At 35.9% G+C, this 21,875-nt stretch overlaps 2 protein-coding genes across 5 annotated transcripts; one reads left to right on the top strand and one right to left on the bottom strand.

The window, feature by feature from the left end:
- The first annotated feature begins 6,645 nt into the window (after positions 1-6,645).
- Positions 6,646-13,253, top strand: LOC105172747 (cyclin-dependent kinase F-4). 2 transcript variants are annotated; one of them, XM_011094317.3, is made up of 19 exons: positions 6,646-6,925; positions 7,963-8,220; positions 8,307-8,359; positions 8,465-9,020; positions 9,105-9,183; positions 9,309-9,377; positions 9,459-9,548; positions 9,631-9,769; positions 10,120-10,222; positions 10,300-10,352; positions 10,428-10,494; positions 10,784-10,892; positions 11,235-11,300; positions 11,412-11,480; positions 11,557-11,620; positions 11,701-11,817; positions 12,186-12,217; positions 12,367-12,448; positions 12,820-13,253. In XM_011094317.3, exons 4-19 carry the CDS (start codon positions 9,013-9,015, stop codon positions 13,023-13,025), a joined length of 1,353 nt encoding a protein of 450 aa, XP_011092619.1. In that variant the 5' UTR covers positions 6,646-6,925; positions 7,963-8,220; positions 8,307-8,359; positions 8,465-9,012; the 3' UTR covers positions 13,026-13,253. The 2 variants fall into 2 exon arrangements, with proteins under 2 accessions (XP_011092619.1, XP_011092618.1); XM_011094316.3 differs by having other exon boundaries at positions 6,647-6,925; positions 12,364-12,448.
- A 465-nt stretch (positions 13,254-13,718) lies between these two features.
- LOC105172746 (protein Brevis radix-like 1) lies at positions 13,719-20,098 on the bottom strand. Of its 3 annotated transcripts, none has more exons than XM_011094313.3 (7): positions 19,648-20,098; positions 19,383-19,441; positions 18,386-18,550; positions 15,191-15,588; positions 14,832-14,961; positions 14,363-14,736; positions 13,719-14,243 (listed from the first exon to the last, which is right to left on the bottom strand). In XM_011094313.3, the coding sequence occupies exons 3-7, from the start codon at positions 18,491-18,493 to the stop codon at positions 14,162-14,164; spliced, it is 1,092 nt and encodes a 363-aa protein (XP_011092615.1). In that variant the 5' UTR covers positions 18,494-18,550; positions 19,383-19,441; positions 19,648-20,098; the 3' UTR covers positions 13,719-14,161. The 3 variants fall into 3 exon arrangements, with proteins under 3 accessions (XP_011092615.1, XP_011092617.1, XP_088737390.1); XM_011094315.3 differs by having other exon boundaries at positions 19,737-20,098; XM_088881264.1 differs by lacking the exons at positions 19,383-19,441; positions 19,648-20,098 and adding an exon at positions 16,400-16,566 and having other exon boundaries at positions 18,386-18,510.
- Between the last annotated feature and the right edge of the window lie 1,777 nt (positions 20,099-21,875).

Genomic DNA, 21,875 nt, shown 5'->3' with positions numbered 1-21,875 from the left:
TAAACAAAATATGTATCACATAATGAATTTTTAAAGGTATTATCAAAAATAAATTTATATTTGAGCCGAAATCCATTATCAGTGTGAAATATTTTACATGACCTAATTCAATAAACCCAACTCTAGCAAAAAAAAAAAAAAACTCAATGAGATGTGTGTTACATTTATAATAAGAGTGTGTATATACATATGATGTGTCATAAAAGAATTATAATTACAACTTGTGCTTTAATTGCACAACTTCCAGAGGAAAACTTTGACCTTCGGAAGCCCCACAGATGACTCCAGAGAATTTTAACTGCAGCCTGAGGATCAACATGAACAAGGTCGACTGTTACTGCAAGTTGATAAGCACTCCAGGCAGAGAAGCAAGGATTACTGCTACATCGCCAGCCAACCCTTAATTCCGAGCACCAAGGATACTACCCCATGTAGCCGATGGGCGAGAAACAAGCACAACATCCAAGAAGGAATAGGTAGGATAGTAACGTGCCACAGACTGTGGTTGAGTGAGGAGCCGCCATCCTTGCTTGGTCAACACCGCCTGATTGAACGCTTCGACAGCTCGTAAGCCTATTAATCCTCCAATCAACTTGGGCCATAGGCAACCCAATGAACCCTCTCTATCCCATGCTGTGCCACTAGAAATTGGCCGAGACAGACTCAATATTCCATAGCAAACTAATCGGCAACTTAAAACACGACATAGCATAAGTAGGTAAAGATTAAATCAAAACACCTTTACCTGCTTCTCATAAGATTTAGAATTCCAATTATAAACTTTAGACCAAACTTGATCAAGAATCCCTTGGAACACCTCCCCCCTGCAACGGCTGGTAAGTATTTTTCACGACACCGACCTAGCCATACTTGTGCTAAACAGAAGCTAATGCACGCCACCAATCCATAGACACATTATTACTAACAGCCATGCATGACTTCTCCAAATTCACAACCTGTCCCGATGCCTGTGTATACGCCGGACCTCCCTCATACTATCATCCTCGGCATCACAAAATACTGACGACAAAAAATGGGAAATGCAAGGAGTTATAAGGTTGTCCCTGGTAATCAAATTGTCTATGATCTAAGGTCCTACATATACTCAAAATACATGACCTGAACAATGCCCTTACGATAGTCAAATTAGTGAAGTCGTTAAAAGAAAAATATACTATAAAAAAGCCTATGTATATAGTTTAATTAAATTTAAAATCTAATATATCAAAAAGTTTGGTTAACGAAAACAAATGACTCAATCACAACATATAAGATGATTGATTCAAAAAAATTAATATAGATATATATAAAAATCTGTACTTGAGATTAATCTTTTTGTAACATGAATAAAAAATGGGAGTAAAGTGGCATATTTGTTCACTCAATTAGAATTTCTTTTAAATAATGCAATTATCATTTACCTTTCATATACTCAAATATATTGGATAAAAAAATATATTAAAAAAAAAAAAGAAAGCAAGACAATGGTGTCATAAATTTTTCCTTCTTTCAATTTTCATATATCCATACATAAGTAAATCATGATAAAGGAAAAAGAATCACAAGATCAAGTAAAAACAAGAAATGCATCAAAATTGCCAAAAAGAAAATGAAAAATTTAAGATGGAAAACACAGGGATTAAAAGGGCAGACGTCCTAAGCACTCATGGGACCATGATTTCTGCGTCCTCGACTACAAATTTATTAATATCATCAAATTAAGTGAATTTTAACTAATCAAATAATTTATTTGTTAGGTGAAAATAAATTTTAGACCAATGTAACTTTCAAACTATAAAAAATTTGCGTGTAATTACGGAAAACCTCCGAGAGTAGGAGTGTAACTATTCCTGAATACAAAACACACAATACGTACACCTATAATGGACGTCCACTACAAAAAATTTCGTGATGCAGCGTTACATACATATACAACTCGGATACGTATTGGACACGGCATTCGTGTATGCAAAAATATAAAATTAAAAAAAAAAAGGACACGACACATGTTTTATTTATTTTCTTATATAATTTCAAAAAAATTTGAGTAGCTTTCACGAGGAGGTGAAAGAATTTTGAGCTTATTAAAACAGAAAAAAAATTAACTCACTCATCTCAAACTAAAAATTTTGGGATAAATTACTAAAATTCGAGATATGATCATGATGATTTAACTAATTTGAATAAATTTTTCATTGCGTACTCTTTAAAATAAATGGATTATGTATATTTTTTAGGTCACATTCATTAAAAATATACATGTAAAATATGTTTATTTGATATTTTATCTCTATATTTTTTATATTATATATTTTAATTTTATAAAAAATAAAAACATATAATAATAATCATAATATACATTATATATAACCGTATTAATAGCATATTGTGTCCTGATTTTTTTTATATCTTTCGTGTCGTATAGTGTTTGTATCCATATATAAAAGCCCTACACAAATTATGTAATTTTCTTTATTTAAACAAATTGTAGAAGAAAATAGAGAAATGGGACAAAAGTTAGGTCGTCCAATGTGCCAGTGGCGCCGCCCCACCCTCAATGAAAACACCTGGAACCCGTTTAGGGGTGGCGTGGCGCCACCGCATGAGCCAGCAATTACACTTCAGCCTTCCACCAAACCCCGTTTCTTGGACTTTCCCCCAATTCATTCTCATCCTCCACATGCCCTAACACATACCCCAACCAAATAATTTCAATTTTCCCCCATTTATAAAGAATTATATTTTAAAAAGAAAACATATGTTAAAGGGTATGAGATAAGATGGAATATTATGAATGGAATGCCACCATCCCATCACCCATCATCACCTAACTTCATTACATACACATATCTTATTTTTCTTTTTTGTTTTTTTGTTTTCCAACAATTGGTACAAATAAGCATATACTTGAAAATTTTCACTTGTTATTATGATTATATTAGTTATTTTAATTATAAATTAATCACGTCATAAGTACAAATATATTTGTTCGTGCAATAGTTGAAGATCGACCGTTTGGGATATGTAATTTCATTCTTTTTTAGTCTTTTATTAGAGTTTGATGAACGTATTAATTTGTTAAATTCGTGTACGTCTGATCCGTATCCAAATATTTTAAATTATTTTAGATGGCTTTTGATTCCTCTATATACATGATCTACAAGGCAAAAAATGATATAATATGGACATCACTAAAATTATGTTCATATTATACTGTATTTATATTATCGTGTTCGTGTCCGAGCATCATAGTTTGTTCTATTTTATGATATATGGTCTTTTCCAAATATTAGAATTTTGTGGGGCCATGTAATTTGTTTTATTACAGGGGATAATAATGAGAACATGGCTTTTCATGGTTTGTCTCTCCTCACGTGGGATGCCCACATTGAGTGGCACACATGAAATTGGTATTTTTTTTAAAGAAATAATAATAATAATAATTTTGACTCCCATATCTTCATGGATTATAATGGTCGTTAAAAACACAAGTACATATTTGATTAAGTCAAATATTATAAAACATTAATTGTGGGCTCATAATACTACACATACGATGATAGGTTATAGGGATAATTATATGTAAAACTTTTGAGGTATGAAAAATGATATTTAATATTTTTAAAATCTATTTTTGTATAATGAATAAATCTTTTTGTTAATAAAAAAATTATTGAATTTGTTGATATTAATAAAAGAAATGGACAAAACTGCATATTTATTTCATATTTTAATTTATTACTAACTTATTACATGTTAAACAAAACTTTTATTATCAAACTATTTGTATACGTTTTCACACGTTAATGCATGTGAGAAGGTATATTTTTACTCTTATAAGGATAGTTCAGTTAAAAAATATTTGTTTGACATACAATAAGTCGATTGAAATTAAATTTTAATTTCTATTGTAGTTTTTTTTTTGTTATGTTACGAATGCACACGTATTGAAGAAAATACATAAATAACCCTCTTAATAAGCCAAAATACCACTAGCACCCCATAACCCGCGTCCTCTATTTCGGGTTGGTCGCTGTATCTGACCCACTCCAATAACCCATATGACAACCCACTCCAAGGACCCGAGATCCTGACCATTCAATATCTGACAACTCAAGGCTTGAGATGACGTCACATGGACCAAGCATGTGCAAATATTTGGTCCTATAAATAACTCTATATTTTTATTTATACTAAGACACATTTATTACTTGCTATGTGATTTACTACTCCATATAACTATTTACCATATTGAATTTGAAGATTTTCGCAAGAGATCCATCCAACCAGCATAATGTGCTTCTCTCTTTTCAGTGATCATCTCACATCTGGGATAATCCTACTGGATCGTGGAGTCCGATCCCATAGGAGACCGCAGATTGCACACTCAACATAGATCATGTTAGTATCAATAAATTTTGTGAATTTTAACTAATGAATAGACGAAAGCAATATAATCTTTCAAATTATAAAATATTTACGTATAACTACACTAAATTTCAATAGAATGCAATGTAATTATTACTAAGTTATACATTGATAGTGATTCGAACCTAATTATTAATTCCAAAACCACTATAAATTAATAATTTATAGAACATGCAGAAATTAAAATCAAGTATCTGGGCCATGAAAGGAACACCTAGTTTGTGAGTCCAAGACACATTAATCACAGGTCAATAATTTTTGCACAGCTGCCTCTTTTGTCATTATTGCATCATATTTTTTCGTAAGGTTTAAGATCCAATTGTCTAAACAATATTTACTAGTAAATTGTGTGGATCCCAGCATATATGATAAGTCGATAACATAAGTTTGACTTTTCAGAATTTGTTCAAACTCTGTAACTATCCCCTTTGACCATGTCGCTAGATTTTAATCTATGGAATAATATATATTTAACTCTATCAAAAACATTTAGTATATGGAATAATAATATATATCCCTTTTCAGACAGTGGTGTGTTGCATGTGCAATTGCTCTCTTTATCAATTTTTACCTTTATTTTCAACCGTGGGATCTTATTTAGTACAAATTGATGGTTCATAAATTCATCTTTAATAATTGATAATCTGTATCAAATCTTAACCAAATCAATGGCCAATATCTCTTCCTTTTTTTTAAAAAAAAAAAAAAATCAATGGTTCAAATTTATTTTATATATATTATAACAAAATATAAAAAGTAAAAATAATTAAAAAGAAAAAGCTATTATCTTCCTCACACCCCTCACCTGGCCGCCTCCGCCTCTTCCCCCCACCATTTCGCCTCCGCCGCGACTCTCCCCCACTGTCGCCTGCCCCACCACACCCCTTTTTCCCCACCTAGCTCCACTTGCATCGCCTCCCCCGCTTTCCTTTTTCCCCCATAGTCGCCTGCGCCGCTGCCCCTTCCCTTCTCCCTCTAGATCGGCGTTTTTCATAAGACACCATTTATCTATTTTCTATATCACAGATAGATAGATAGATTGCAAATTGTCCATAAAAAAAAGGTCTAAGCTTGGGTATATTTTTTTGGCATGTGATCGACGATATTTATTGGGTGGGACAAAAATTAAATTTGTACCGTACTGTGTATTATTTTTTATCGTACTGAAGTCTTATAATTTGCTAAGTTTTAGTAGATTCTTGCTTACTCTTTCTTGAAAAAAAACTTGGATTATTAAATACAATGTTTAATAAAAAAATTCAGAATTCTACCCTACATATCAATAATTTACCAAAATCAATTCTCCATTGGTAACTATCAAAATTAAATTTTAAATAAAATTGGGATCTCGTATATAATTTTAAAAAATAAATCTAAATTTAGGATCCCGCTTTAAAAAATAAATTTAAAATTACTCTTATACATGTATCGATAATTTTTTTTAGGGGTAGATTATACTTTCTCCCTCGAATTACAGGCTACGCAACCTTCTAAACTCGCCTCTATACATTTTCCTTTCTAGAATTAACAGTCAACATCTTTGACCGTGGGAAATTTCCGTTCATCCCATGCCCAATCATCAAATTTTTGCCATGTATGTATTAATATGGACCAATACTTGACAACAAGATTAAAACAAAAAATCATTTGAAATCGAGTATGAGAACCACGATTTGAAGAATAAAAGATCCCAAAATTTGAGAATCACGTTGTTGCCAAGTAGCGGTCCACATCAGCAAATACATGTCAAAATTTTGATGATTGGCCATGGGCTGGACGGAACTTTTAATGAGAGAACGGTCGAAATTATCGACCGTTAATTTCAGAAAGAAAAATGTATAGAAAGAGAATTCATAGAGTTTATTGTTACATAACCTATATTCAAGTGTATTTTACTTTTTTTTTTTTTATATATTGATTATTCGTAACACAAATAAAACAATATCAAAACAAATACACAGAACCAATTATATGATTACGTCCTTACAAATCTCCTCCCACATAAATTACAAATAAAATAAAAGTCCCAGGTTTACAGCAAAATAAACCGAGTCAAAAGCCAAACACTGGCCTAAAAAACAAAGCATAATAATTGAATCCCAAGGGAAAACTAATAATAATTAGAGTGAAATAAGCAGAAGAGAGGAAAGGAAAGGAAAATAGATTTCCCCTGCGTGTGTGTGGGGGGCGGGAGGGAAAAGAATTTTTCACTTTTCTTTTCTTGTCTGCAAAGCCAAGATTCGCATCTCCCCATCATCATCATCATCATAATCATATTTACCATCCATCCCCCACCATTTATGTATAGTCCTCATCAATCATGATCATCCTAACCATCATCATCATACCCCCATCATCATCATACCATTATATAATCCCAAATATATTCTCCCGGTGGTTACCAACACATACTCATCGTAATAGGGGAGGGAGTTAGAGAGAGAAAGAGTGGCATCTCCAGGTTTCTTCTCCTTAGGTTATGCCGTTTCCTCTACCGGTAATCATCCTTTTTTTTTTTTTTTTTATTTTCTGGCTCTTTCTTTCTATTTGTCTACCCTTTTGTGATTTCTGTGTGTTTTTCGTTATTGTTTCGGGTGGCGGTGTTGTGTGATTAGATCTGCTTTTGGTTTGTGCCGGTTTTGGGCTGGTGTTCGGGGATCTGGTATAGGTTTTGCGGTTTGATTTAGGTTTAATTGAGTTTTGTTGTGGTTGTGTTTCTTGCTTCTTGATTGCGGTGTTGTTGTTGCGGGCTGGTGAATTCTTGTGTGATTCAGTTTTGTTGTGAGTTTGAAACTTTATCGTTTTTAATGGTGGCGTTTTTTGGATTATGAGGTTAGATGGATCGGGATTATGGTTCGGTTTTGTTGGTTGTTCTTGAACTTTTAGGTGAAAGTTAGGTGGAATATTATGTACGTTGGCCGCCAAAACTGTAGGTACTGTTCGTGTTTTTGTGTGAACCAATTGAGTTTAGGGGGTAAAACGTGTAGGTACGAAATTGAAACTGGTTGCCTCTTCTGTTGTATACACAGCGTCTTTGTTCTAGTCGTTGCCACATTATTAGGTGATTTTGAGGTACATGAATCCATTATTTTGACATGTTCTTCTCCTAGTTGCCAAAGAATATTCAGAAATTATGTGTACGATCTGGGAATCATTATGACATTATTGTTCTTCTGCTACTATCTAAACTTTCCTTGGATTGTGTTTGCATCTCAATGTATTGTACTTATAGGTGGGAATTTGATTTGTTTTTTTGTGTCAGTTTTGAATTAGGCTGCTACGTATTGCCTTTAGTTTTTGTTTTGGTGATGTGGAATTGGTCGTGGAAGATATTCTTTTGTATGGTCCATAATGGAAATTTTGACAATTCTCACTCTTCATGAGAGAAGCAGCAACAAGAAGTTCTTATTAGAATTTATATTATAGTTTTGGTGCATTTGGCTTTCGTATATTTATCTCTTATAATATTTCTGCTATCTATTTTTTCTCCTTGAGGGTGTCACGACAATTCTTTTCTTTTTCCTATGCTGTCAGGCTGTGTTAGATTCCAATACAAAAAGATTAACATTATCTAGGACATGGAGCAAGTTTGCCCCTGGTCAGATTGCTACCAGCACCGGGTTTTTTCATTCCAGGAAGTTCTCGACTGGCGGTTTCTCAGCCTTGGAGATTTTCTTCTTGTTTCCTTTGTCAATTGCACTTAGTGAAAAGCTTTGCTTAAGTGATCAGTACAGGAGGATGAATGCGTATGTCTCATAAAATTGATGTTGAATCTTTAGTGCACTTCTAAAAGTGAGTTGCACACAATAATACATTCTGGATGTTGGTGATTATGCTGGGGTACATATTAATCCTTTTCTTAATTCTATTGTTGCTAGTGCATTGCCGGTGCAGCATCTACTTTGAGATCCTACGGAGATCAATTTGTGAGGTACTTTGTTATCGTTACTTCCTGGCTAGTTAGTTAATAATGTCTTAATTGTTTTTAAGTTCAAGACCACCGTATGATTTGGTTTCTCTTCCTTCTCTTCTCCAGGACTGAAGTCGTCCAAGTATTCAGAGGAAGTTTTCATTTGGTATTAGATATCTGTATTTGGTCAGGATAGTAGTTTATTAGAACTTTTTGCGTTCTCCCGGATGGCCCGTTGACAGTGGTGAGATTTGGTTGACTAAAGATTTACATCGGACAATATTTTGTACTGGAGATTAATTTGTGGAAGCTTTGGTTGACCATGTCTTGATCCTATACTTTACCTGTTGGGTAGAACCCGATATTATCAGTTAGTTTTGACCAGTATCAAGATGTTCTACAGTACTGCAGTGCCACCACCCTGTCTTTGTTTTAAAGTTTTTGGTTTGGCTTATCCTATGAATAAGGCTGTGGAGCGCCTCCAACTCAATCCCATTGGTTTTGCTCACTTTGAAGTGCAGTAGACGAATTGATGGTGGATTTTGCTGAATCAGCCAGGCCTTTTAATAGTTATCTTTTACAGTCATTTAGAGAATATAGAAAATTAAGTATCTCTGTTTTCTACTCGTCCAGTTTCCAACAAATAGTATTCAAGAGCTGTTGAAATCGCAAGAATGGAAAGGTAAGATGGTATCCAATTTCATCTTATTTTAAATCATGATAATTTCTTTTCCGGTTGAGTCAGCTATCATGATGGTCAATGCAGGTACAAGGTGATTAAGGAAGTTGGTAATGGCACTTTCGGAAGTGTCTGGCGAGCTCTAAGCAAGCAATCTGGTGAAGTGGTATGCGTATCATTAGTTTAGATGTTCATCCTTTGTAACTAAATACGCTGTTCTTTGTTAGATCTCTTAAAGTTTGTGAATTATGAAATTGGAAATTCGCTCAACCTAATCAATCGCTTATACAGGTTGCTATCAAAAAGATGAAGAAAAAATATTACTCGTGGGAAGAATGTATAAATCTCAGAGAAGTGAAGGTGATAGAATGTTCTTTTTTCGGTTGATTCTTTAAGCTTACTCTTCTGATGGGAGATGAATAACGAGTTTCGTCTTGGCAGTCCCTAAGGAAAATGAACCATCCAAACATAGTAAAGCTCAAGGAAGTTATTAGGGAAAATGATGTCTTGTACTTTGTGTTTGAGTACATGGTATGCATTACTTCCCTATTTGTCATTGCTTTATGGAAGTTTGTTCGTCAGCGTAAGTGCATCTGGTATGTTCTTTTTTCAGGAATGCAATTTATACCAGCTTATGAAGGACAGGGCAAAACTTTTCTCAGAAGCTGAAATAAGAAACTGGTGCTTCCAAGTATTTCAAGGTCTAGCATACATTCATCAACGTGGATACTTCCACCGTGACCTCAAGCCAGGTGGTTATTGCTATGATTTCTACAATTTGAATAATAAACTTGGACATGATTATCACGCTCTGCATCTGATTTATGACTAGGCGATCTTTCCAATTTGGAAAATAGTTGAATATTTTTGTATCTTTGTTGGATGCTTTGCCTAATGCATCAGTATAACTATTCAAATTTATTCCTTTTTTGGATGCTTTGCCTAATGCTGTTGAATTTATTCATGCCTTTGTTGGATGCTTTTCCTTTTTACTATTCAAATTCGCCTGTCCTTGATTTTTATAACTGTAAACACTTATCCTTCTTTTTGCTTGAATATGGTCGGGATGGCTATGGTGTTTACTGGTTGATGCTTGTAACAGAGAACTTGCTAGTATCAAAGGATATCATAAAAATTGCCGACTTTGGACTCGCTCGGGAGATCAATTCTCAACCTCCATTCACTGAATATGTCTCGACCCGCTGGTGGGTGGTCAATCTCTTTCCCTTCAGTTTACTTCCATTCTATTTTATCCAGGTACTGTACAAAGTTTATTTTACAGGTACCGGGCCCCTGAGGTTCTACTTCAGTCTCCCACATATGGTCCTCCTGTTGGTGAGTAGGTGATTGCGTTGCTGTTAAACTATTGACATGATTAGCTTCCTTGAGATGTTTACACCTTTCTTTCAGACATGTGGGCAATGGGTGCAATAATGGCTGAACTATTCACACTTCGTCCTCTATTTCCTGGTTCAAGGTATACTTATACTCCTTTCGAGGTGCCCTTCATTTTTGCTTTTGAATTAGATGCCGACGGGACATATATATGCCTGAAGTTTATGGTTGGGCTTCTTTAATAGTGTAACCTCATTTAGTAATTACCTTGTGTTTTGAGTATGGTTGGCTTGTTAGTGTATGGAAGCATTCTACATTTTGTCAGCTGAAGGGTGCACATACTGTGAAATATAATCCATAGGGCGTGTTCTTAATATATGCTCTCCTGTAATGATTTAAAAGGTGCCTGATGTGCTGTTTATGGTTTCCAGTGAGGCTGATGAGATTTACAAGATATGCTGTGTAATAGGCAGTCCGACCAAGAGTGAATGGTCTGAGGGTCTCAAACTTGCTAGCACTATCAATTACCATTTCCCACAAGTGAGTGATCCATTTGCCTGTGGTTTCTGAGAAATGTAGCATTATTCTATGGTTTCAACTGAGGGTTTTGAATATATGGTACCATTCTTTATGTGTGTGCTAAGAATTTAAGAATACTTGAAAGCAGCTTGAGTTATTTGATTTTAGAATTATAGTTACTGTGCTGCTTCCCTGTGCGGCTGTTTGGATTTGTTTGTTATTAATCATAGATGGATTTCAACTAAGAATTTTATCTGTTCTGATGATTGTTGGAATCATATCTGGTCATTTATCTTATTTTCTTGAAATAATTTTTGGGTACTTCTCTTTTAATATTTATCTGCATGTCTAATGACAATGCAGGTTGCTGGGGTCCATCTTTCTGTGTTGGTTCCAGGTGTTAGTGAGGATGCAATTAATCTTATAGCAGTAAGTTATGCTCTCCCACCATCTCATTTTCTTTTAAGTTTTGTCTTTTTAAACTTTCCTTCAAACAGCCAAAGCTTATAAGTTCCTTTTTGTTGTTTGTGCCAAATCCAGTCCCTTTGTTCATGGAATCCATGCAAGAGGCCAACAGCCTTGGAGGTCCTTCAACACCCTTTCTTTCAGGTGGTTACTCCAATGATTTTCTTTAGTAAAATTGGTGAATATTTGTTGCATGAAGATTGTTTTTAACAAAATGCAGAGTTGCTTTTATGTCCCACCATCTCTGCGCCCTAAAGCTGCTATTTCTAGAACACCTCCTTCTGGTTAGTCTTTGTAATTCCTTCTCTTTTAACTTGTGTTGAATAATTGGAGAGTAGATCATCAAGATTTTGAGTTCTTGCAGCTGGAACAAGGGGGGTTTTGGAGCAAAATTGTGGTAGGAGATATCCGGGCAGTTTATCAAACTTGAAGCCCACAAACAGATTTTCTTCTGCTAAACCACAAGCTTCTCTGAGTGCAGGTGTGCCATTTGTCAAAAATAGCTCTTGTAGTTCCCTATTACTGATTTTGAGTTCCAAAGGTTCATTTGTGAGATGTTCAATAATGTTCATGTACATGTTACAATAGCTATTTTATGCTGGTCTATGGAACTTCCATTTAAATTAAAGAATACATCGTTATGCATGGGTGTTTGTGAAATATGGCGCTTCGATGAGGAAGGAATATCCTTTTCTTATTTTAATCCCTCCATTTCCTGAAGTTGATTGATTCAGATATGTTTGATGCCCTGTGTTTGATTTTTAATAGTTCCCTGGTATGGAAATATTTTTGGGCGGTATTATCCCCTTTCAGATGGTCAGATTATGACTTAGTTTATTCTCTGTCCAGGTGTTCAAAGGAAGTTGGACATGAATAATCAGGTAGGTTGGAATATCAATTCTGCGTTGGTTAATATGGTATGCTTTTTAATGAAGATTGCATATGGATGTCTCTGTTCTAATTAATTTATATGATTTTTTCCCCCTCTTGTTCCTGCCTGCTTTCTACACTTTCACTGTCAATACAGCAGGATTTGACTAAAAATGATAAGAACCTGAAGAACTATGTTAAGCAACAGCCAAGGTATCGACCACCTGGAATGAATGGCCCGCGTAAGTGTACATATCTATTAGCTGATTTGTTTATTGGTTTCACGTTGGTAGCATAAAGTCTAGTCCCACCTTTTCTAGTAAATTCAAGTTGGAAGTTATCACGGTTTGGCTTGTTTTTTCCTGAGATATGTCTCAGTTGAGAATATATTCTTCATACTGCGATAATCAGAACTGACAAATATATTTATGGACTATTTAGTTTTTACTTGGTATTTATCTATTCCATGCTATGAAAAAGTTGTGCATGCATGAGAATGTCTGTTTACTTCAATACAGCTATTGAAAATTGCATGGTTTTGCAGTATTATATGCATGAAATATGAAAGGCAGTCCTTAGTGCTTAAATCTGATGGTCGACTGTATCACTGCAGCAGGTAACATGGGGAAAACACGTGGAGTATCTGATGCAGCTGAGAAGTTGTCAAACATGACTGTGGGCTCTGTTCGGCCCCTTGCAAGGCCATCTGTGCCTCCACCTATGAAGGCTGGAGGATGGCATGGGCAATCTGATTTATTTCTTGGACGATCTCAAGAAGTTGTTCCTGGAAGAGCTTATACCAGGAAGGTGGCGGGATAAAGAATACTGTTTAGTCATGGTTACTAGCATGTTGAGTGTTTCTGTTTGTGCTATCATAATAGTGTGCGCGGTCTAGAGATTTGTAACGCCAACATATGTAGTGCTAGAATTTTATGCCCAAACATCGGTTTACTCCTATGGTCGTTCTATTATGGTTTGTTTGATTTTCTGTTTTGATGAAATATTTTGTTATTGTTTGCTTAATAAATGTGCTTGGTTGATTTGAAAGTTGTCATCTCTGAGCATGTCTGCCGGGTTTTCTTATACCGAGTTTTATCTCTTCCCATGATGTTGGTAATTGATCCTGCCTACTGTGTAACAGATCATCTCCTTCTGCTTTTGTAATAACGGATTATTGAAGGCAGTCCATGGAACCTCAAAATGCAGAGTCTAGTGCATCTATTTCTTGATGCTCTGTAAAAACGAAAATGGCAATCTTGGTTGGCGCCAACTGGAATCAAGCTAAAACTAACAAAATTATTCCAGTTGCTAAAACTAATAAAATTATGGGTGTATAATCTCTCCTGATGGAGGATGATGGCAGTAACCATAGGAGCTCAAAAAATTCATCTTTTCATAATAAATATCTACACTCTTGAGGAAAGAGACTATTTACTATTTATTTCTACATGTCATTTAGCTTTCTTTTCTACTTTATGTAAGACAGTTAACTGGTAAAAGGAACACAGCATCGAAGAGAATGAACAATTGATGATAGAACCAGTATGGATTTGGTGCATATACAAAGTAGATGGAGCCCAACATCTGTAGCTTGTGATCACTGAGTTTGTCCAATTTCTGAAAGCTTGCTTCAAATGAGAGTAAGAAAATGAAATGGTATAATCTAGGAAGGAGGAAAAACATGGCCTCAACATAATTCGCAAAAACATGGTATAGACGGCAACAAGTACCTACGAACGAAAGCAGGATGTGAAAAATGAAATAGCTCTGCCTGAATCTAATGCCCTTTTAGGCAGAATCTATTGTGAGTTGAAACTTCTTCGGTTAGCAGATATCGATATTAAGTTTTCGGGCAGCGGTATTCACTGTCTTGGAGTCGCATTTTCAACTGGCTCCGCCAAAATGGAGTGTCTCCATGAGAATATGGAATTTTCATTGGATATGCCTCGGATTTACTAGCAAAGGTATTGAGCTTGTATTCTGTCTCTGTTAGTTTCCCACCACAGCTTCGCGTGCACCTCTCCAAATTTCTCACGGCTGCAACGTTTGAACAAATGCATGGACGTTAACGATGTTGAGGGGTTGGAGAAGAGGTACTAGATCAGTTGGGACAACAGCGTTATAGGTGAAAATGGGGAGTTTGAGAGGTTAGTTACCTGAATCTCACACGTCGAAGCTCTCTGGTGCCATCAGCAAGTTGTCTGATGGTAATATAAACACCAGGCTCGTCTTCTTCAATCCACTCTGACTCAATGTCACTTGCATTGCTTATAGAAACGGAAGCCTCATCTCTGGAGGAGGTTGTCGTTCTTGATGCCTCCATGGACGACATCTCACCCTTCTGGCCGCCAGAAGGGTACGACACACTGGAACCTACACCGTAATGTTGATTCCCACCATGAAAACTTTCTGGTGGGAAATAGTCTTTACCTCCAGGAGGTCTGTATCTTGGAGTCCACTCTCTGTTCAGTGATGGAGTCATTCGAGGGCTTTCTCTGGCAGACCCGAGCTTGGAGTAAATCGAGTCTCTCTGATTAATGGCAAGTAATCGGTTCGTAATTGTTAGTTCACAGACAACTAACAGGGTGTTTGTGTAATTCACTGAGAAAAGTAGATGAGACATACTCCATCCTCTGATCTTCCTGGAGTGTTGAGAGCTTGCTGATTGAATCTTTGGACATTGTATAGCTCCATGATCCTGTCGTAATTTTCACCCCACCATCTCTGAGCTTGCCATTTGTTAAACATCTCCCGGCTTCAGATATGCATGTTAAATTGGCATGATTTTGGATTAATATGTTGGTTAACATTAAATTCATAAAACGAAAAACAGATTCAGTCCAATCAGGTCAACTTCATACATTTCAAAGGGAAAGTAGCATGCATGTGCAAATTCTTTCACTAGTGGCTTATTTGCTTGGATATCGTTGCAGATGTGTATATGATATTGTAGTAGAGAACTATGAACTATTTGTAATAGGTACCTGAAACGGATTCGTTTTAGATCATTCCCTCCCCGAGGAAGAGAAACAAAAGTTATTTGGACACCAGGCTCCACTTGGGCTGTCCACTCTTTTGGTTCCTCTTCATCTTCCAGCACCACTTCACCAGACTGGGCTGATATGGATTCTAGCCCACCAGGAGTTCGGTCACCGCCAAATGAAGTGAATCTTGAGTCTGGCCGAGCAGCACGATGACCAGTGGTTGTGAAATCCCAGGCTGGAGTAGAACTTGAGCTACCTGGTTGCACATATGGGTATGGAGCCCCCTCTGAGATTGTATCAAAGTCGGGATACAATCTTTGACCTTTCTTGAAGCTTTCTTCTGTCTGACTAGGCTTGCCTTTATGAGCTCCTGAGACTTTCAATGCCATATCCTTGATCTGTATATGAAAAATTATTAGGACGATCAGGCCTGAGCAGATTGGCTGAACAACAAGAACATGCACAATAAATATGTCCCTCGTTTAAAGCTGTGCAAAAATGCATTTAGTAGGCCTGCTACACATTGATCAAAGTGTTGAATTTGCCACATTTTAACTAGATTGCAAGATGAAACAAATTGGCAAGTTCAGAAGTTCTATTATTCAACCACATGAAATCAAACAGCTAAAATCACGTAACTTTTGAAATCCAGGAAGAAAGCCACAGCAGAAGCCAAACATCATGTCTTTCCAAAACTGAAATTTCAGCAGTTTTTTGGTCTTGGCAAGAAATTACTTCACTATTTCCTATTAGGCTTAGGTTACCAACAACCTGAATAGAGATACTCGATGTCCAAGGGCAAAACACTAGCATAGACCTCGATTGTTCTGGATAAGCAGAAAGGAATAAAACATGTCACGCATTAATGTCCATAAATGTTCATCATGTTTACATATTGAAATGGTACGACAGGACACGAGAAGAAAGATCAGAGCTAACATCTCATGTAGTGAAGTCACATCTGGTTTGCTTAGCATTTTGTGGCACAGACAAATTCCTAACATATTGCAAGGGGAGCATCTTATCCAAGGCAGGTGAGCTGGTAGGTAATATTCAAAGAATCACACTCATGACAAATTTATATCTTGCCAAATTTTATTACTAACATTAAATTTACAGACATGTTTATAAGCTGAATCTGTGCATAAATAATACTTCTGTTCTTACAAAATGTAAGTTTTTGAAAATCAAGAAATCAGATATGTCAACCTCAAATGCTATTCTCAGCATAAATGCTAGAACTGTTGTTCATGGGATTCTTCCTTTTGCTACAGGCCACAGGAAACTGCTATTAGCCTCAGTTTTGACAAAGAAAATGCCTAAAGCAGTATAGCTGATTCTGAACTTGATAGACTGAGTCCACAAGATGCAGAGCTCTGCATTAAAGAAAAGCTGGCTCTTACTGCCCTTTTGCAGTACAAAAACAGGCTAAATAAGCTGCTTTATTGCAGCCCAAAGCATCTGATACAGTTTATTATTGCTTTTGAATTATCTGACTGCATTAGTACTTCCAACTTACCAAATATTCAAAATCTTCATTTCTAGTTTAGTGAGTTATAGCACATTGGAGGACAGGAATTCAACTGTGGGCCATCTCAAGGATGAGTCTTTTCCACACATGCAGTGTTGTCTTTTCTCAAGATCCACAACCAGACTTGACCCAAAAAAAATTGAGAGATTTCTTCATTAAAGAATCCAAGAAAGTTTCTCACAAAATCAATTAAGATTAATGATTATGACCAATGACTATCTTCCCCATCTCAAGATAGTACTCACTTACCTACTAAAAACAATCTAGGATAGTACAAGCTGAAAATAAAATACCATTAAAGTAGCACTCGTTCTTGCCTTAAAAATGTGATCATACTAAATGACAGGCTTAAATTTTAGGATCCTCTTCTAAAATGTCTAAGATATGTTTCTGTGTGTCATGCTTTGCTTTTCCAGATTAGACATGAACCCGTCTCCGATCCCAATGCAATCAAGTCTCCCAACTTATAATTTTATAAAAAGAAGAGAAAAAAGATTGTATAAACTATCATAGATTTGAGTGGCAAGAATTCTTTCAGCCAAAGAAATTATCTCATAGCAAGTTGCTGGGTGGGGACCTTTTGTACAACACATTCACAACTCGTGCCTATAGAGAATTAATTAACAAGAGAGGACCCCATGAACTAATGTTAGATTAGAATAATACATTTCACCATAAAGAAAAAAGCTGTCTTTATTTGAGCTAAATGTGATATGGAATGGTCACTTCAGTTAACTTTTGGGGCTGCAAATTAACATCATGATATGAGGTTTTCATTACACCTGAGATGTCACTTTATCAAATATAGAAATCTTAGAACATGATGGGGATTTCTCTCTTTTTTCCTTTTTCTTTTTGTTCTAATTTATGAACATATCATATGGCAAACTGAAAAAAGAGAAAGACCAAAGATGTTGGGACCAAGATTTGGACACATGATCCAAGGTATGGCGTGACCATGTCCCCTTCATCAATTCAAGTCCTTGTCTTTGCTACCCCAAAATTGTGCCCCACTAAAAAGCCTCATTAGCCTTTTGTACTGCCCTTTGCCATAATAGTCATCTTCAATTTTGGGCAGAAACTGTGTGTTTGGTTTGATATATAGTGTTCGGAAAGAAAAATAATTTCCACCCTTACCAGGGTCGAAACGATGCGGAAAAGGGCCGTGATATTAAGATGTTTTTTCATCAAGAAACGTGTTAGAACATGTTATAACAAAGATCAAGAATCAAAACACAAATGACTTTAAAAATGAATTTTCTCCTAATTAAAAAGACAATTTTGTCCGAGAGCTTCCATTGCATCAACTTCCCCAATCCCACTTGCCAAACGAGGGACAAAAAGCTAAACCCAAAACCAAACAGATAAAATCAAGAATTCATATTGCATGGGCCCCACAAAAGGGGGGAGGGGAGGGGTGGGCCCCGCCATGGGATGTGGGAAAAGCAACAGAGCAGTGTAATAAGATACTTCGGTTGCGTTCACGAAGAAGGAAAGAAAAGAAACTGGCAGAGAAAAAAGAAGCTCAAGGCAAAAATACTACACTCTGCCACAATGCTACTAACTACGTACTATTCTACTATAAATGCATGTACGTATAGAACCTATAGATACAATAGCATGTAGGGTGGGGGGGGGGTGTGTGTTAATGGCAGGAGTAGAACCTGCGTAGTCAGGCTTTTGACGGCGTCTTTGGTACTGGGAGTCCCACGCGGGGCATCCTCTCCGCCATCTTCCATTCTTTGCTTTGAGCACGTAATACACGTCAACATCTTCTGTTTCTACTGCACTTGTCTTTTTCTTCTTTTAATATTCTTTTTTTCTTCTACCTGCAAAAGAAAAAGATTATTTTGATTGAGCTGAATGAAATGATAATCACAGAACTTCAAAACTCTGAATTCTTGTTAATCATAGAATCACTGCAACAATTCCATAAAAAAAATGTCACATATAAATACAGAAAAAGGCAAAATTACATCACATTTTTCAATGAATTCAAACGACATCTTTTCAAGACATCAATAAAAATGGGATCTGAAAACATTATTTCAAAATATTAAAACTAGGCATCACACCAAACGAACTCTTAGACATCGCAGTCATTTTCTAAAAGTCCAACCAAACAGTGGTAAGAATGCAAGAAGTTAAAGGAATGAATAAAGAAAGAAAGGGAAAGAGAAAATGGGGGCTGGGGATCAGAGGTAGTAATAAAAGAAGGAAGAGTAGTAGGTGTGTGTGTTTAAATATAAAGGGCCAATAATTGAATGCAAAAATCCCAAAGTGGCCTGCTCACTCTCGGCCCCCCTTTAATGTACACAAAGAATAAAGAAATGGGGATTTTGTGCCGAATTTTCTGACAAATATTTTTAGGATCAACAACAAAAACCCAACTCATCCATAATCACAAAGCTTTTTCTTTTTTCTTTTTTTCTTCCCAGCACAATCATTTCTTTCCAGTTTCTTGAATAATTCCAAAGAAAACTAACATATATATATATATACATATATATTTGAACCATACACAAATGAGAAAACAGAGGAGGAATGGGTGTAGAAATGAATGCAAAAATTGTCGAGTTGTGAAAGCTGCTGGTGAATGCTTATTCAGACAAAAGAATGAATACTGATCCGTACTGTTCATAACAACTGACAGCGACTTACCCAAGCCAGCCACTCTCTTCCACCTCTTTCTTTACTTTCTCTGTCTATTTCTTCACAGCCTTAACAAACAAAACCATGAAAAATCCAAGAAGAGGTATATGATGTTGTTAGAACTTAATAAGAATCTTGAAAGAACTTGAAAAGAAATAAGGAAAGAAGCACAAATGAGTTATGGTAAATCAATGTATAGAGAGAGATATATGATTATCATTTCAATTTTCAAGTGACTGTAAAAAGGAAAATCAAATCATTTTCTCTCTTTTACCTCAAAGATGAATCTTTGACAGAAACTTGAGATACCCTTTTGAAATGGTGATGAGAAAAAGCTAAAGATTTCAGGGATTTCCACTCAACTGATCTTTACTTCCTCAAAGCCCACAAAACGATCAAATCAAATCTCTGAACCAGCACTGAAAATATTCTCCTCTGCATGCAGATTGCAGCTACAAAGAAGTCTACGAGGAGGAATATTCCCCGGCGAGACAACCCGCCGCCGCCGCCCCCCGCCGGCTGTTCCGGAGCTCTGCTTCCTTTCAAAATGGGGAAATCTTTCTGATTCTTGGCTGCAGGTTCCACATTTATATATATAGAAACAAACAGCAGAAGAAAATCACTATACACACATATCCGTGTGTGTGTGTGTGTGTTTTGTGTTTATAAATGGAAACAAAAATGAGGAATAGAGACAAGGAAAGAGAACAAAGTCTGATGTTTGGTTTGAGTTATTTATAGAGGGACGTGACGCCGTCATCTCCCGTCGTTATCTAACGGAAGCCCCCCCTCTCCCCCCCAACGAGAGTTGTACATCGCGCACCACCGTATTGTACCAAGTCGCAGCAGCATCATTCTATATGGGGACATCCACAGTAAGGGGTCAATTTTTATTGCAAGATTGGTGGTGATTAGGGTAGACAAAGCGGGCCCACCTGTCTTGATGAGGCAATATGTGTGACGAGTGCATGGTAAGAGGTCCACGTGTCGTCTTCTAATTGGGTGGGGAAGCTACCATGGGTGCATCAATGGCAATGATGATGGGTTCCAATTTAATTTTGGGGGTGTGCTAAATGGGTCATGAGTTAGGGCCATTGATTCTGAGAGATCATTACCAATCAAATCACGATTTGCTGTTTCATAGTTTTTTGTTTCTCAAAATTTAATGTTTTTATATTGTCTTGTCTAAATTATCATTCTTATTTTAAAAAAAAATAACCAATTTATCATACAATATAATATATATCAATTCTGTTGATTTTGAACATCACTAATATAAATTTGAATAAAATTTTCACGCTTCCCAACTTTTGAACCAAGTGCAAAAATTATTAACTGAAGAGTTCATAATATAATATCATAATTGATACTAAATTTATTTCCTTAGTACACCTATTTCTTTATTTATCGCATGACAATATAATAATAATTACCGATAATTATGAAAATCTCTTGTCAAAATTTGTTATGAAAACCCCATCATAGTTGCAAATATTTGAGTAATTATTATCTATACAACTTTTGGGTTGTTGACTTGTGAATTACTTCACAATAATATTTCAGAATCATTTTTTCAACGTTAAGAAATAGTCAATGCCACAAACGACAACCTCGTTAGTAAATTTTTACCAAGTTAAACATTCCCACCAGTAAGAAAGTACTAAATGCTACTAAGTCAAACATGCAAAGTTAAAAACGACAATAAACTTAAATAATCAATGATTGGAATAACGGCAACGCATGTTTTATTACATTGAACTCGAATAACTAACCTAACGAAAAATATATCCAACATTAATAACTGAAAACCCTAATGAAACAATTATTGAATAGCTACAAGAGTATAAATACATGTCCAATCAAACATACTGAAAAAAAGAAAAAGAAGAAGGAAAAGTCCAAATAGATTTTTCTGTTACAAATTCTATTCCATCTTATATTCCATTCAACATACATCATACTGTATTTATATGTGATGTCATCTTTATACACGTATGACGTATGTATTAAATGGAGCAGAATATGAAATAAAAATGTAGTTGGCAATAGAAATCCAAATGCAAAAAAACCCAACCTAGTTTGACCTGTGTATGTAGGCATGTCAAAGATGAGAAGGGCTATAGAATCAAAGTACACTAGAAAAGAAAAGAATCGTGATTGGAACACAGCGACATTACCATCTTTCAAATCATTCTACTGCGAAAAGCGTGGGCAAATAAAGATTCCAAAATAGCGCATCCTCTCGATTCTTACGTGTGTTTTGTCTTACCTCGCAACTAAGCAATGCCAATTTCCCATCAGAGACACAGAGAAAGGGAGAGAGAGAGAATCAGAATGATGCTGAAAAACAAAACAAAAGCGTGTTTATGTTGTTGTTGTACATACGTACGTGCGGCATAGCAATGGGTGTATGTTTGAGTGAGTGAGTAAGCGGCCTTGACACTTGACTGATCACAAATCCTTGGGCAGAGAGAGATGCTCTAATATATCTTTCACCCTCGC

The sequence above is a fragment of the Sesamum indicum genome, linkage group LG6, assembly GCF_026168435.1.
Source record: "Sesamum indicum cultivar Baizhima isolate 11 linkage group LG6, ASM2616843v1, whole genome shotgun sequence".
Lineage (NCBI taxonomy): Eukaryota > Viridiplantae > Streptophyta > Magnoliopsida > Lamiales > Pedaliaceae > Sesamum > Sesamum indicum.
The sequence above is the reverse complement of the archived record's forward strand: the minus strand, read 5'-3'. Positions and strand labels throughout refer to the sequence as shown.

Coding starts and splice junctions, on each gene's coding strand:
- LOC105172747 (XM_011094316.3), top strand. Junction 11,481..11,556: donor TTCAACACCCTTTCTTTCAG/GTGGTTACTCCA, acceptor AACAAAATGCAG/AGTTGCTTTTATGTCCCACC. Junction 12,218..12,363: donor AGTTGGACATGAATAATCAG/GTAGGTTGGAAT, acceptor CTGTCAATACAG/CAGGATTTGACTAAAAATGA.
- LOC105172746 (XM_011094313.3), bottom strand. CDS start 18,493: ATGTTGACGTGTATTACGTGCTCAAAGCAAAGAATGGAAGATGGCGGA. Junction 15,589..18,385: donor TCAAAAGCCTGACTACGCAG/GTTCTACTCCTG, acceptor TTTCATATACAG/ATCAAGGATATGGCATTGAA. Junction 14,244..14,362: donor CTTCGACGTGTGAGATTCAG/GTAACTAACCTC, acceptor CAAACGTTGCAG/CCGTGAGAAATTTGGAGAGG.